Source organism: Drosophila obscura, unplaced genomic scaffold (assembly GCF_018151105.1).
Source record: "Drosophila obscura isolate BZ-5 IFL unplaced genomic scaffold, ASM1815110v1 contig_179, whole genome shotgun sequence".
NCBI lineage: Eukaryota > Metazoa > Arthropoda > Insecta > Diptera > Drosophilidae > Drosophila > Drosophila obscura.
This window is the reverse complement of record NW_024542766.1, coordinates 8,006,858-8,021,901: the sequence shown is the minus strand read 5'-3', so window position 1 is coordinate 8,021,901 and position 15,044 is coordinate 8,006,858. Positions and strand designations below refer to the sequence as shown.

At 38.0% G+C, this 15,044-nt stretch overlaps 2 protein-coding genes across 2 annotated transcripts; both read right to left on the bottom strand.

The window, feature by feature from the left end:
* Positions 1 to 7,009: 7,009 nt before the first annotated feature.
* On the bottom strand, positions 7,010 to 7,605 carry LOC111076470 (keratin, type II cytoskeletal 1-like). The gene is given in 2 exon segments (XM_022370284.2): positions 7,010 to 7,257; positions 7,260 to 7,605. Coding segments are annotated over 2 exon segments (459 nt in total). The 5' UTR covers positions 7,543 to 7,605; the 3' UTR covers positions 7,010 to 7,081.
* Positions 7,606 to 8,939: 1,334 nt separating this feature from the next.
* LOC111076476 (glycine-rich cell wall structural protein) lies at positions 8,940 to 9,815 on the bottom strand. Its single transcript, XM_022370291.2, has one exon. The coding sequence runs from the start codon at positions 9,717 to 9,719 to the stop codon at positions 9,336 to 9,338; it is 384 nt and encodes a 127-aa protein (XP_022225983.2). The 5' UTR covers positions 9,720 to 9,815; the 3' UTR covers positions 8,940 to 9,335.
* Between the last annotated feature and the right edge of the window lie 5,229 nt (positions 9,816 to 15,044).

Below are 15,044 nucleotides of genomic sequence, written 5' to 3'. Positions count from 1 at the left end.
TGTTTATGTTTCCTCGAATAGCAAGGAGGAAGTAGAGCTGCCTAGCGGGACCGATGCAGATAGACTAGCAAAGCTGGAAAAAAAAGGAACAAAAACTGTGCCCAGTTCCGCCGTCCTGTCCACAGCGGCATGGTCCTTCGCCCGGCCTGGAAGTGGACCCCAGAATATCGTCCCCGTCCTCCAGCAAAGATTTTATTAAACCCTATTTAAATACGTACATATAATTTAGAACCCACTAGGCCGTCACATATCTGTTTATACATTTATTTATTTATTTACCTTTAATTATATTTATTTATTTGTTATTATATATGTAATTGTCACTATTTATAATTATTTATTTATTTAATCATATTTAAAATAATACGCCCATGCCCATAATTTAGGTCGCAGAAAGGAAGAGATTAGGATGGGGATTAGGAGGTCGACCTAAACCAGATAGGAGCTAGTAGAATATAAAAAGAATGTGTGTAAAATTTGATTTAAGGTGAAAATATACGAAAAGATGAAGTGCTAAACATTTAAAATGGGGGGAAAGCGAACTGAGACTACGGGAGGATGAAGAAGATGCTGCACATGGCAGGGAGACCCGAGATAGTCGGATCCGGATCTCTGGTAGGGTGGGTACGTCGGAGGTACAAGACCAACACCTCAACCTGGTCCACGTAGCGGTAGGAGATTGTTTGTCGAGTAGCGTCTGTATGGTTTATTTTTTTTTTTTGTGTCGTTACGTTAGTTTCCGTTTTTGTTGTAGCCGTTTCAAATATTGTCTGAGATGCTCGATTTGTTTGGTTTGTTGTGCGAACTGAGGGCTTGGGAAGTATCCAGCTCTGGGATGACTGGCTAGCCGGCCTTGCCCCACCACCAAGAAGTTCGTAACAAAATAAGCATTTTAGTAAATCACTATTCAATCCGCTGACTGAATTTTCACTTTACGATTCTGCTCTCAATCCGCTGCAGACCGAGGTTGCCACCTAGGGCGATTCGGACTTTCGACGTTAATACAGTAATGCCACCTTGTTTAAGTCGAATTCGGAGAAATATATTTAATATTAATTATATTGAAAGCATTCTGTTTTTCTTTAATTAAGCATTAAAAAAAAAATAGCTCATTGTAGTAAAACTTCCTTTAAGTCAAACGTGTGCATACTTTTTTGTGCAAATTGTGAAAACAATTTGTTGTAGTCATTGTAGGTGGTGGTGCCTGGTAATGCCAATGCCAAAATGCCAAAACAAAACTAACAAACCATTTCTACACATTATTGCCATTGCATTTATGTCAAAAACCCCTGTTCGCCTAAGCGCAGACAAAAAAGGCAGCACAAATACAAGCATAGCGATCATTATAAAAACTGGTAATTGTAATTAACTAAATTAGCAGTAGTTTGAGAAGACAATCACAAAAACCAATCACCGATGCGCATCTGAGAATCCTGCGATACATGGTTTGTATTCTAATATGTTGCCTCCGTAGTTCTTCGATGGCCAAGTCTCGGTAAAAGCATTTTAATTAAGTTTACCGTAAAAATTCATGCATGGAGAGAAAAATGAAATCGCTCGGAATTCTGTGAAAATATACAAATATATGTGAAAACCATACAGTACATCTATATGTGCCAGTTCATACAACGAAAGGGGCGCTGCTGAGTTTTCTGTCCCAGCTCCCAGGCGCTTCGGCTCTGTAAGGCTGAGACATTCGGGTCGGGAGCATGATACAATTATATATATATATATAATATTATATATTATATATAATTGCATCATGGGCTAGCCTTTGCCTCTGCTTTCAGAATGATAATGAATACAAAATATAATAGCCACTGATAAACATACAAATCAATCAAACAAATATAACATTTTTCAGTTTTTATTTCAAATGAAAAAAGAAGGGAGCTGGCGTGAAAAAATGGAGGGCCCCAGATTGATGGTTGCCCAGGGCCCGGTTGAGGGTTGATCCGGCCTTGAATAGGTCGATTTTGGTTTTAAACTTTAAAATTGTTATTTGTTTGTACTGTGTGTATTTACAGTGGGGACTCAGCCGATAAGAGGTGGAAAAATTAAAAAATATTTTATGAACGCTTTGAATAAAATAAATGTACACATCTAGTAGAACATTTTCCAGAGCTTTAGCGAATCTAATTTTCAAGATAATTTTAGTTTAGGAGATATGAGAAGAGATATGTATCATCTTTATTTTTATATATTGTATTTATTTCCCACTCCCACCCACTCTGCCCAATCCTCATTTATGTTACGGCAGGTCAGCATGCTCTCTTGAGCTGCAATTAATTATTGAGCGAGTGTAAGAGTGCGCCCGTGCGTGCGGGTGTGTGTGCATTGGAAAAAGTAATAATAAAAAAAATTCGAATTAATTAAGTCACATCCATGTTCCCCACCTAAAATGATATCTATTAGTAATGCATATTTAAATTCAATAGTTTTAAAATATATGTACATATGTATGTACATATAACAACTAATACAAAAAAATTATAATTAACTTATGCATGCATTTATATCTACAAATGTACATACGTACATAAGTACAAATACGTATATATGTAAAACGATTTGGCTGACAAGCAGCTTAATTGTTTTATGAACCGAGAACCTAAACAAAACGAGAAGGAACGTGCGAGTCGCTTCTGGGGACGCGACTCTACTACCGTACTCAGTCAGTACATACATTTTTGAGCTTATAATTTTTTAAAATTATAAAATTAAAAAAAAAAGTGTACATTTTACATTTTTTTGCTACATCTGTTATCTACATCTACAATGTATATTTTATATCTAACATGTAGATTATAAATGTACCATTCATATTCTACATCTCCTTCGCGGGGCGAAATTTTGAAATACACTTGTAGCAGTGTGATATCACATGAGTCTGGAAACAAAATTTGGTTGCTCTAGCTTTTATAGTCTCAGAGATCAAGGCGCTCATCAAGACGGACGGACGGACAGACGGATAGACGGACGGACATGGATATATCGACTCGGCTATTGATGCTGATCAAGAATATATATACTTTATGGGGTCGGAAACGTTTCCTTCTCTGCGTTGCACACATCCACTTTTACCATAAATCTAATATTCCCCTTAACTCTTTTTTGAGTTCGGGTATAAAAACCAAAAATCTCTTAAAACCTGAAAACCACCCATCACCACCCATCCAGCCTTATGAAAGTGGGCGATATAGCCGAGGTCAAGGCTATATCCGAGAAGGTTCTGATTGAGGTCAGACACAAATCGGAGTGGCCAACGCCCGAAGAAGTCCTCGAAGACATCCTCGCACAGATTGACGGAGATCTACCGACCGAATCAGTCCCAGAACTGCGCAAAGCATACCTGGAAACACTGACGGCAAACACAATCTCCTCCCCAGATAAACAGCGAACAAGCTGCTTCAGGAGGCCAGGCTCCTATCCAATCCTCTCCTATTCGAATCTCCTATGCAGTCCTCTCCAATTCGAATCTCCTATAGAATCCTCTCCTATCCGAATCTCCTAGGGAATTGAGATCGTGATCAGGTACCAATTGTACAACCCTTTTTCGTTTGCTTTGTTCCCAATCGGCAGTTGGGCCAGCAACCTTCCAAAAGGTATTTTTGTTGAATTTTTTCATTTTTTAGGTTTGGTTAACGAATTTTAGCTCCAAAGTCTGTCCATAGATTTAAATGAGCGATACCTTAAACGACGCCAAATTAATGCACCTATACACAAAAAATAGGGGACACAGGATATCATTTTTTTTTCGACTTTTCCTGATTTTTTAAAGTCAAAATTTCGTAAAAAATACCGCACAAAAATCATAATTTTTGCATTTCAATGCTTTATATTTCCCAGACGGTAGGCTGAAATCACAAAGTGTTTGGGCTTAACTTCTAGCTGTTGTAATTATCTTTACAACCAGACGTAAGATACTAGAGTTATGTGAAAAAAACAAGCGCTACCTCTGAAAAAGAATTAAAAAAAAATAACAGTTTTCAAAAATTCTTTAAAAAAAATGTCTGCCATAGAAAAAAAATATATATTATCAAACCATTTCTAAGCCCCAAATCTTTAAGAAAAAGTTCGTTTTGTTCCTTGAGAAAAAATCGCCCAGTATCTGGGAACTGTTCTCCCGACAATGATACTATGTTGCTTAACATTGTCAACGATATTGAGAAAAGTTAATCTTGACTACACTAAAGCTTTTGACTCAGTTGACCATCGCATCCTCATCGCAAAGCTTCGCGAATCCTACAACTTCTCTGCAGTACGGTTGCTATCATCCTATCTGCTAAATAGGAGCCAGGCTGTTGTTGCTGAAGGGAAATGTCGTCCTTTGCCTATGTTAAGTGTGGTGTCCCACAGGGATCAGTACTTGGCCCGATATTGTTCTCCATTTATATAAATGATTTGCCAATAGTATTGTCCGACTGTAAAGTGCACATGTACGCCGATGACGTCCAATTATATGTTAGTCGACCGTTAAATCGAATAGATGAGTGCATAAATGTTACCAATAGAGAGCTTGAGAAAATTAGTGCGTGGGCAACCAAAAATCGTCTATGCCTCAATCCAACAAAGTCAAAATGCTTGATTATATACAAAAACAAGAAAAAAATAAATGAAACTATATTGAGACGTGTAGAAATATCAAACACTCCCATTAGCTACATAGAGAAGACAACTAATTTAGGCTTTATAATAAATAGTACTCTGTCGTGGGATGATCATGTGAGCAAAGCAGTTGGAAAAACATATGGGATCTTAAGGGCACTTAATATTACCAAGCAATTTATACCAGTTAGCATCCGGATGCAGATAGCAAAAGCATACCTAGTACCTGTACTCACTTATGGGATTGAGGCATTTGGAAACTGTGGCTACGTAAACAGGCAAAAGTTGAGCGTTTGCTTTAATAATATAGCTAGATACATATTTAGATTAAGGCGCAGCGACAGAATCTCTGCATTCTCATATAAAATTTTCGACATGACTCTTTTCAAATGGATTGACTATAAGATGCTTACGTTCCTACATAAAATAATCCTCACCAGACAACCCCAATATCTGTATGAAAAATTAAGATTTACCAATTCCGCAAGAACGAACAATATTATCACCATACGATATAGAACACTAAACTCTGAGAGACATTTCTTTGTGAATGTTATTCGCATATGGAATCATCTTCCACATCACATGAAAACAATACGAAACCTTTCACAATTCAAAACACAGTTAGGTGCCCACCTTACACTAGACTAAGATTTAAAAATCAAATTCAATTTAAAATAAAATAACACGAACATAAGCATAAGAAAACAAATCAATATATGTAACCACTTATTAGTATGTCATATTAAAAGATTAATTTAGATCTAAGTTTAATCCCAAACTAATGTGACACCTAGTGACTAGTGCTCTAATTATAAGCCCCTTGCTTGTAGCACTAGGAAATACAATAAAAAAACAATACAATACAATACAATACGTCAGATTTCAAAACTCTTGATGACGATGACTTCATGTCAACTGACGAGAACTCAGAGTTAGAATTAGCAATAGAAGCAACAGATTTAGGTATCAAAGCCGCATTTAATGAAAATGCATTCCGTTATTATGCAGGGTATTTATTGCATAAGGTACTGAAAAAGTACGATTGCAAAAAATGCTCTGAGCTTTTAAAACCGTCCGATGAGGTCCGATCTTCTTCTGAGTGTTTAATACTCAACAAAAATTTTGGCTATGTCAGTAATAGTTTAAAACTTCAAGCTCCTTCAGACGATTTTTTTATATTAGTTAAAATTCATTTTGATATTTTTAATCGGCATTTCGAGACTAAGTCTCACGAATTCCATAGTCCAAAAATGTATATTTTTGACGTCCAAAATAGATAAATATGCAGAGTGGTTTAAATTGTCCGATCCGTGCTTTGCACACCGAAACCATCTGCTCAATTAGTTTGTTTTGATTTTGATTAGGAAAAATTGTAAATGGCTTACAGATAGAATGAAATGCAAAGTCATATGAGAGAAAACTCAAAATAATGCGGCAGTAGGATTTTTTATATATTCTAATAGGACAGGATTGTATAGGATAGGACAGGATAGGATAGGACACACTGTGCCAGCGTGTTGCGAGTGGTAGGCGCCTAAGCCTGGTGTCGGGGTTCCACAGCTCCAGATTGGACTAGACAGGATTATATAGGACAGGATAGGATAGGACAGGACAGGATAGGACAGGATTATATAGGACAGGATAGGTAACCCTCTGCTACCGGGCAATCCACTCACACGCACAAGCCAGTCAGCAGTCTCCGACTTCCCTTACCGGGAATATTGGAGAATGAGTGCAGAGTGCATATAATTCGGCAATATATATTTATGTAAGAACCCTTCCAACATTCCGAAATAGAAATAAGATCTGTAAGACATTGGTGGGAAAATCGATGGCCGGCCGATCCATAAAAGGAGCTGCCTGGCGTGGAGACGAGGCAGTCCATCAGCCATAGCAGTCAGGCAAATAACAAACACGCAATTCAGGCAGGCGGCTAACCAAGAACCACTATACAACAAATAAAAATAACCTAATACATAACATAGCCCGGTAGCATAATAATACGGAAAAATAAACATATCCATTAAAAATCAAGGAACCAAAAGTTTTGTGATTTCGCTAACCATTTTATTTCAGTTGCTGGAAAAGTCCCCGTTTTCCCAATAAAGTCCTTGTGAATTATAAATTATCTTGTAATTCAGGATACTGGACAGACTGTAGATGCACATCCCAGCCTGAGATATGTTCTAACAAAACATATGTACATATATATATGTATATTCCTGATCAACAGTGGTGGAAATACTTTTTTGTCAGCCAATGTGAATATGCACATAGATCGTAGTCTTACATATGTATGTACATATGTATGTATGGGATGTATAGTAATCATGAACTTCGTAGAGTCCAAGTCCTACTGTATTTCCCCCTTATCATGACGTCATAATATTTAAATCAATTAAATTTTGTATGTTTTGTTTTATTCACAGTCATTTCTTAACAATTATTTGAAAATATCTTATGGAATGGTTTAACCGCGTCCGCCAGCTGAGGAAGAGGCGGAGGATGATGCAGATGAAGCGCCGCCGCCACCACGACCGCCGCCTCCGGCAGACGAAGCCGACGATGATGCGGATGCAGAACTAACTCCACTGCCACCACCTCCGAAACCACCGCCGGGACGTCCACCGAAGCCGCCACCCCACCACCGAAACCGCCGCCGGGACGTCCACCGAAGCCGCCGCCTCCAAATCCGGGACTGACTCCAAAACCGGGTCCGCCTCCGAAACCTCCGCCAGGACGACCGCCGAAACCGCTGCCTCCAAATCCAGGACCACCTCCAAAACCTCCTCCAGGACGACTGCCGAAACCGCCGCCTCCAAATCCTTGGGCCTGGGCGTTAGCGTTGGCGTTGGCATTAGCATTTCCGCCGAACTGTGGCAGGGCCGAGGCCACAGCCACCAAAACGGAGAGCGCGACGAACAGTTTCATGACTATGCTTGTGTTCCCTAGAGAGAGCTTCGCAAACTTAGCTACTACCCCGCCTGGGATCGCCTTTTATACAGTCTCGAGGCAATAGATACACCGGGAAAGCCATCTGCTGAACCAGAGATGCGGCCCGGGCGACAGCAACAGCGTCAACAGCAACAACAATCGTAGAATCGATGCCCCAGCAAAATTAACAATATTTATGGCTTGGCTCATTAGCAAGTTCGGAGCGTACGATGGTTGTACCCTACACAGTCTCGGGTGGCTCGATCTCGAGCCCACACTGTAACCGGTTAATCTGTATCGGTTTTTTTGATTTTTTTGCGATGCCCAATTCTCGATGCTGACGTGCACTTCCGAGTGTACGGGATCTGTGGTTGGAGTACATTACAGCTGGCGCCAGTGATATCTAGATGAAGAAAACAAGTCTAACTAGAATCTGTTGTTGGATGGATCCATTGTAGAAATTAATTTGGGAACTACATTTAGATTATGGAGGTTTGATGAGATAATCTTGCTTGTTTGAGCAATATCGATATGGATGTAGTCTTGTTTTTCTTACACGCATATGATTATACATACTCGTACATTACATTACATCTAATGGCAAATTGTTAAATTGTTCAATCGATGATTTTACATTTCATTTTGGACCTGATACGATTTAATGCGTTCGAAAATGTCAAAACAATATTTTTTAACATCACAATTTGATAATATATGTAATTTGAAAGTCATATTTTTGTAGATTACAATTTGCTAACTGACTAACTGCAAAAACAGAGACAGCGTTCTGGGAAAATCAGGCAGTGATAGTCCAGTTAAGCTTAGACACGGCTAGGAACACTAATTTGGCGTTTTGTTTCTCATTCTGTCTCTCTCTTCGCAGAAAGTTTGCAAAGTTTAATGTCATAACACATTAATTAGATGAAATAAATATAAGAAAATTAAATAAAACGAATAAGTAAGTGAAAACCGGAGCCTACCAGCTAAAACCAGCATCTCGATTTGATATTCTTTACATATAAGAACGATATTATAAATGTATGTACATACTTGATCTGCGAATTTCGATTTAAAATCGAACAATTTTTTTCTGTGTAGTTCACTCTAGTCATCTCTACCGAAGGAAAACTTAATTTAACCATTTTGCCCGAAAAAGATAAGTAAATGAGCGGGTCGCAATAATCTATGCTGAATTATTTCTTTTCTCGAACACATCTGCAACATTTATTTTGTTTGGCAAGGCGCAACCTTCTGTACAATACACTTTGACAATGGTATACAAGTTTTTTTCGGCCAAATTCCAAATTTAAATTATTCTAATTAATGCAAAAATAAAATTAAAAACTCACCAAATCGTAAATCGAATTAATTTTCTTATTTTTGTTTATTCAATTTGGGATACAAATTGTTAAAATGTTAAACATTAGATTTGCATTTGCATGTATGTACATATATATGTTTGTATGTATAGGCCAATAGATGAATACAGGGGAGTCCCAGTGCTCCGCTCCCTAAGAAGTAGGGCATTGGACGTTTTATACTACTTCCCCACCCGCATCAGCAAAGCCCACCAACGTATGTGCAACTATTTTTATTATTTCCCCGACTTATATGCATGAATTAACGGCGTTTTTATGCATCGTAGTTCCCATTCAACATGATTGGAGTCGAGTGTCGTGGGACAATGACAGAATAGAGGCATCTCTTAAGATTCGGGTTTTTGATCTTATATTTTTCAGACTTTCTTCAATCATTAAAACTAACTTAGGCATAAACAACAGACAACCGGTCTAGCCATAGAAGCCACCTCCGCCCGATGCTGAGGCGGATGAGGATGCTGAGGATGCAGCGGCCCCGCCGCCACCAGCCGCCGAAGCGCTAGAAGAAGCCGAGGCAGAGGCAGCACCACCCCCACCGCCACCGCCGCCATGATGACGTCGACGACCACCACCCCCTCCAAGGCCGCCATACGGGCTTCCACCGAATCCGCCATAGCCGGGACCACCTCCAAAACCGCCGTAGCCAGGGCCGCCTCCAAATCCAGGGCCTCCTCCAAAGTTTCCATGGCCGCCGCCTCCGAAGCCAGGTCCGCCAAAGCCAGGGCCTCCAAAGCCGAATTGAGGAAGAGACGAGGCAACGGTGACCAGAACTCCCAGCACAATGAGGATCTTCATAATTGGTTTTCTGCCTGTATGAACGAGCGCTGAGCCGTCAAGAAATAAACTGACGGTCTCACACCAGAGCCCCAAAATAATTATTCAAAACGCTGGTCGGGTTCGGCAAGACGCTTGGGACAAATGGCCGCCCCAGCTCGGCAGCCGAACAGATCATTTACCGGTTTTCTTTTCATTTGATTTTATATCTATGTAATTATCAGCGCCGGGTGAATCCCAAACCCGTTACGATACGAACATGCATAATTATGAACCACAGCCCAACATACTCGTACTCATTTACCCCAGGCCAGGCATGAGTCGTCATCGAGTGTACTAACTCAAATGATGCTTGAGGGCTTCCTGATCTGCGTAGTTCCCCAGTGGACACAAGTGCCTGGGGAGCTGTCTGATTTTTTCTAAGGTCGATCATCTGACAAGTTCATCTTGAAAAGTTTATTCCCCTGTTTAGTTTTAAGTCGAAAGCGGTTTTGATGGCGTTGTTTCCAAAAGATGTTCACGTGGCTCGGAGACAGATCAAGGTGTTGAGGGACCCGATAATATACTGTTGTTCTCCTAATTTGACTTCGATCGCAATTTCTCCAAAATTTATTTATTCGATATATCTTGATATTCGATATCCGCCTCTGTTCCGATCGAGTTAACTGTCTTTAGTTTCCAATTTTTAATTTAAGACTAAAAATATTACACTACCTTTGTCACTCTCACAATCTACAAAAACAGTTTGCTAAGGTTTCAAGTGAATGTTTCGTCAATGTAAGTGATTTAATCGATTAGCAATTATAAGTGAAGTTTTTGATCAATATCGAAAATCGAACTTCGTTTTTTCACATAATTTAACTTAACTGAAAATCTTTCAGAAAAAGTTGTTTTAGTTCCTTGAGGAAAAATTGTGTCGGGTAGTGCAATTGAGAAAATCCCAGTATACATATGTAAATCTAGAAACCATGATTAGCTAAAATGATACAGAATATCGAAAATGTTATTTATTATATATAACCTAAATATTAGGTTAAGACAAAAAAATGTTTTTTTTTTCGAAATTTAAACGGGACACCCCTTGATTTTATTATCTATTAAAGTTTTTATTTTTATTTAAAAAATTTTTTTAGATGATGCTACCGAATTTCACAAAATTGTTTAAGCAAGAAAAAAAAAATTCTATTTGCTGAATGAATTGTATAATGCGGTGAAATATATTGCATATATATTCATACTATAATTATCGAAATTAATCAGTTATTGGCAGTAAAAAACATGCACAAGTTTTTGCAAACAAGTTAACTAAATATATCAACCTCAACTGAACTTAATTTTTTACCAGTACGTAAAAAAAAATACCTTATTATCAATATGAACTAGTTTCTTAGTTTCAATATTACTTGAAAAAATCGATTAAATTTAATTTCTTTTTTGCATATTGAACCAAAAAAGTGTATTTTTTTTCGTGGTAGCAACACCCAAACCTTAAACTAAAAATTAAAACAAAAATTGTATAATTTTATTCACTAACAAAGAACAGAATAAGTAAGTGTCCGCTTTAAAAAAACAAAAAAAACATGTTTTTGCCCGGCCCAATACATATATGTATACATATTTTTATATATGTACATAAATAGTTGCATTTATGTATATATAATTCTCTTATTTCGAAGTGTTCATGACCAATAAGGTAACCTCGTACTTTCTGTGCTATTTTAAGTTGACGAACTTCAAGCAGAATCAAATGTTTGCTCGTATCATTATCAAGCAAAAAATCACACAACCCAGTTGAGAATCCCCAATTTTTTTGGTTCTTAGAGATTCATATGTATGTATGTATAAGCTATTCAAGTATACAATAATAATGACTCCCATGAGAAGCGAACAAACAATAATTACTTGTAGCTATATGCTTAATGCGAGGCTGTTAATAAAGTCAACATCAAAGAAGACATTCATTATACATATGTACATTCATATATACACAGAATAATAATATATCTGGCAAAACCAGTTCCAGTTTCGTCATTGCGAACCTAACTTTTTATTCGTACTTCTCCCCTCGGTCACATCGAAAGCATGTGAGGGACTGGCTATTAGCGACTTACAGCGCAGGGGTTTTCCAGCCAAAAGTTGTGAAAAGTCAATTAGGAAAGCGTAAGAATTCGAGGATTTTTCGATTTGAGAGTAAATCACTCATCGAGGGAAAGTGATTTTCGGAACATACTCGAATCAATACTAATTTATTGCAAACTGGGAAACTAGGCCCCCGATAATGATTAAATTTTGCTTTGTTTATTTGTTTATGCAAAAAATCCAACTCATAATCAGTTAATGAAACCGGTCGGGCCTCAGATAGTTTTTCTAATCGTTTTATTGCCAAATTATTGTTGAGGCTTGTCGAGTATGTATTTATATAAGTCTGGGATCTGAAAATTATGTAAATATTTCAATGGTTGATTTATTTGCATTGAATTATTAATGGTTATTAAATGGCGTAGTATTAGAATGCAGTCAAATAAAATGATTGCAATTACATATAATTATCTGTCTAATCTGACAGTTAAAAAAAGTGTTCTGAATTGAAAAGCACTTCGATGCTTAAATAATGAACTCGTACTATAAATATTTGTTTATTAAAATCACCAAAATTTAAATAATTTGCAGTTGATAAAATATGAATATTAGCCGGTGGGCTCGGCGAAACCGTTGCCAATGACAACATATTAAAATGCCAACTAATGAACGTCGTGTTAATTATGTAAACGCTAATTCGCGGGCGCAATCACGGCGGGGACCGGACGAACTTTGTAATATTTTTGCGCGTTAGCCGGTCTGCTCTCGTATTGTTATTGGCCATTTCCATGCTTTTACCAGCCTCTCGCAGATCCGTAAATTGAATTACAGGACCCTCATTTGCAGTGCAAACTTTTTAATTACGAGGCCCCGGGCTAATGAACAAAGCGAACCCATTTTGCGACCGGCAACGATATCGATGCGAACAATACTCGTAGTCGTATGCGATATGCAATATGAATTATTGAATTATACCCGTACTCAAAAAAGAGTTAAGGGGTATATTAGATTTGTGGTAAAATTTCTATAATCTACATGTTAGATGTATAATATATATTGTAGATGTAGATAGAAGATGTAGCAAAAAAATGTAAAATTTTATTTTTTTTAATTCTGAAATTCTAGAGTCTTGTCCCCAGAAGCGACTCGCACGTTCCTTCTCGTTTTAATTAATGTTTCAGCGCATAATGTATTGCCTACTTTCAGCTCTAATGGAATGGTATGGCGGGAACGGCATACTTTCAGGCGCCACCTGAGATGAGCTCAAAGCCCTGGAATATTCAAAAATACCAGTACGAATACGAGTACATATATGTATACACATTGACAAATATTTTACATTTATTATATTGCTAAACATAAATTGCAGTGAACAAAAGAATCCCACAATATGGCTTGACAAAGTTCGACAAAGGCGAATGGAGCTCCCAACTCCTCCGAACTCCACAACTGTTACAATCGCACGGACCGAATGTGACTCTGTGGCAAGCCGCCAGCAGGCGGAGGCCCGTCTCAGACTAGCTTCCTCTTTAATGTTGCAGAACTGCACCACAGTGGTCTCGGGGTTTATTGCATAGTCCAGACCCCCGACTATCACAGAGGGCGCGGGCGCGGACGAGTGCCAAAGGACCAAAGAACCAAGCCAGATACTGCTCCTGCAATTGTTTCCGCTGGCAATAAAACTGCACTTTGAGGCGGAGGCCAAGGAGTTTGCTTAAGATTTCAATATGCTATCTCCTTCCCCCTATGGAGAATCGTGTGCAACAATTTGCAATAGTAAAACTATACTTAATGATAAATTTTTGCGAGGGACACATGAAGTTCAAGCAGAGAGCAGTCTGTCCAACCCATTTAAAAGATTTATATGACCATGAGTGGCATCAATGTCTTCGGTTCTCGTATACATCTGCCGCCTCCCAATAGGCCATTAATTCTGATGAAAACTTACAAAGCCAGAATTCACAACCGACCGAGTGGGGAAAGTTCTCGGTGTCTGATTCTTGCATATGATGAATTCCATGACATACATATGTAGTTAACAGCTGTTCAAAGGGGAAATGTTTTCAATCGGGACACAGCGAGACTTTTGGGACGTGTTTTCCCCTATTAACAGTTTTCACCCGAATTTCCATCCAACTTTGAATGTGTACTGATCAGAAGTCACACAAACTTATGAAAGATTAACCCTCCCTAGTTTTTGATTGGCAAAGATAACTATGTGGATGATAAAGTGGAGCTTCCTCCCCATGAAAGGGAAGGGGTTTCCAACAGAAATCAAGCAAATATGAACCTTGAATACAGCTACAAAGCTTGTTTTTGGAAGCTAGTAACGGGTTTTTATATTCTGTAAACAATATCTAGTCGAGAGAAAGAAGGGATCCAGAAGTGTGCACAGCCGAGCGGGCACGTTGTGAGCCGCGGCCCTTGCACTACTTTTATATCCGGTGCTTAGTCGGTATAGGTATGTGTATGTAATCTTGTTATTTACATGTGTACTTGTGTAACCCATACAATATATTTTGAAGCGCCAGTATTGAAATTCGCTTACACCTAAAGACAGACCTACATATTTGATTCGAACTTAAAAATATTTTATCTTTTTCCCTTTTTTTTCGGCACTGTTTTTATACCCGTACTCAAAAGGAGTTTAGGGGTATATTGTATACCTACATGTTAGATGTATAATATACATTGTATATGTATATGTAGATAACAGATGTAGCATGTAATATGTAAAATTTTTTTTTAATTCTAAAACTAAATAATCATATGCTCAAAAATGTATACATATACTGACTGAGTACGGGTAGAGTCGCGTCCCCAGAAGCGACCCCAGAAGTTCCTTCTTGTTTTAATTGTAATAATAAATTAATAATGTTATAAATATTTTATATATTTTATAATGTATATTCATATTTATATATATACTAGTTGAATTTCTCCTATTGAAAATGGGATTGGATTTTGTCCCAATTGTGCACAAACGGTATTGGAATTATACAATCCAATTGGAGCTCACTTTTTGACGAACAAGCTCCATTGAAACATTAATAATGATTTTATCGTAGATTAACATGTTTTTTTACCTATTAATGCATATGTTTTGTGTTTTATAAATACATTTATGCCGGTTCTGATACCTATTATACTACTCGACACGAGTTTTCCTCAAGGAACAAAACCAACTTTTTCTTAAGCCTAGTACTCAGATCGAAAAAAACACCTAGCGAACAGAATCAGGGTTGATATTCGTATGAAACCGATAAG

What these genes read in the sequence shown, in the direction of transcription:
- LOC111076476 (XM_022370291.2), bottom strand. Translation starts at nt 9,719, where the DNA reads ATGAAGATCCTCATTGTGCTGGGAGTTCTGGTCACCGTTGCCTCGTCT.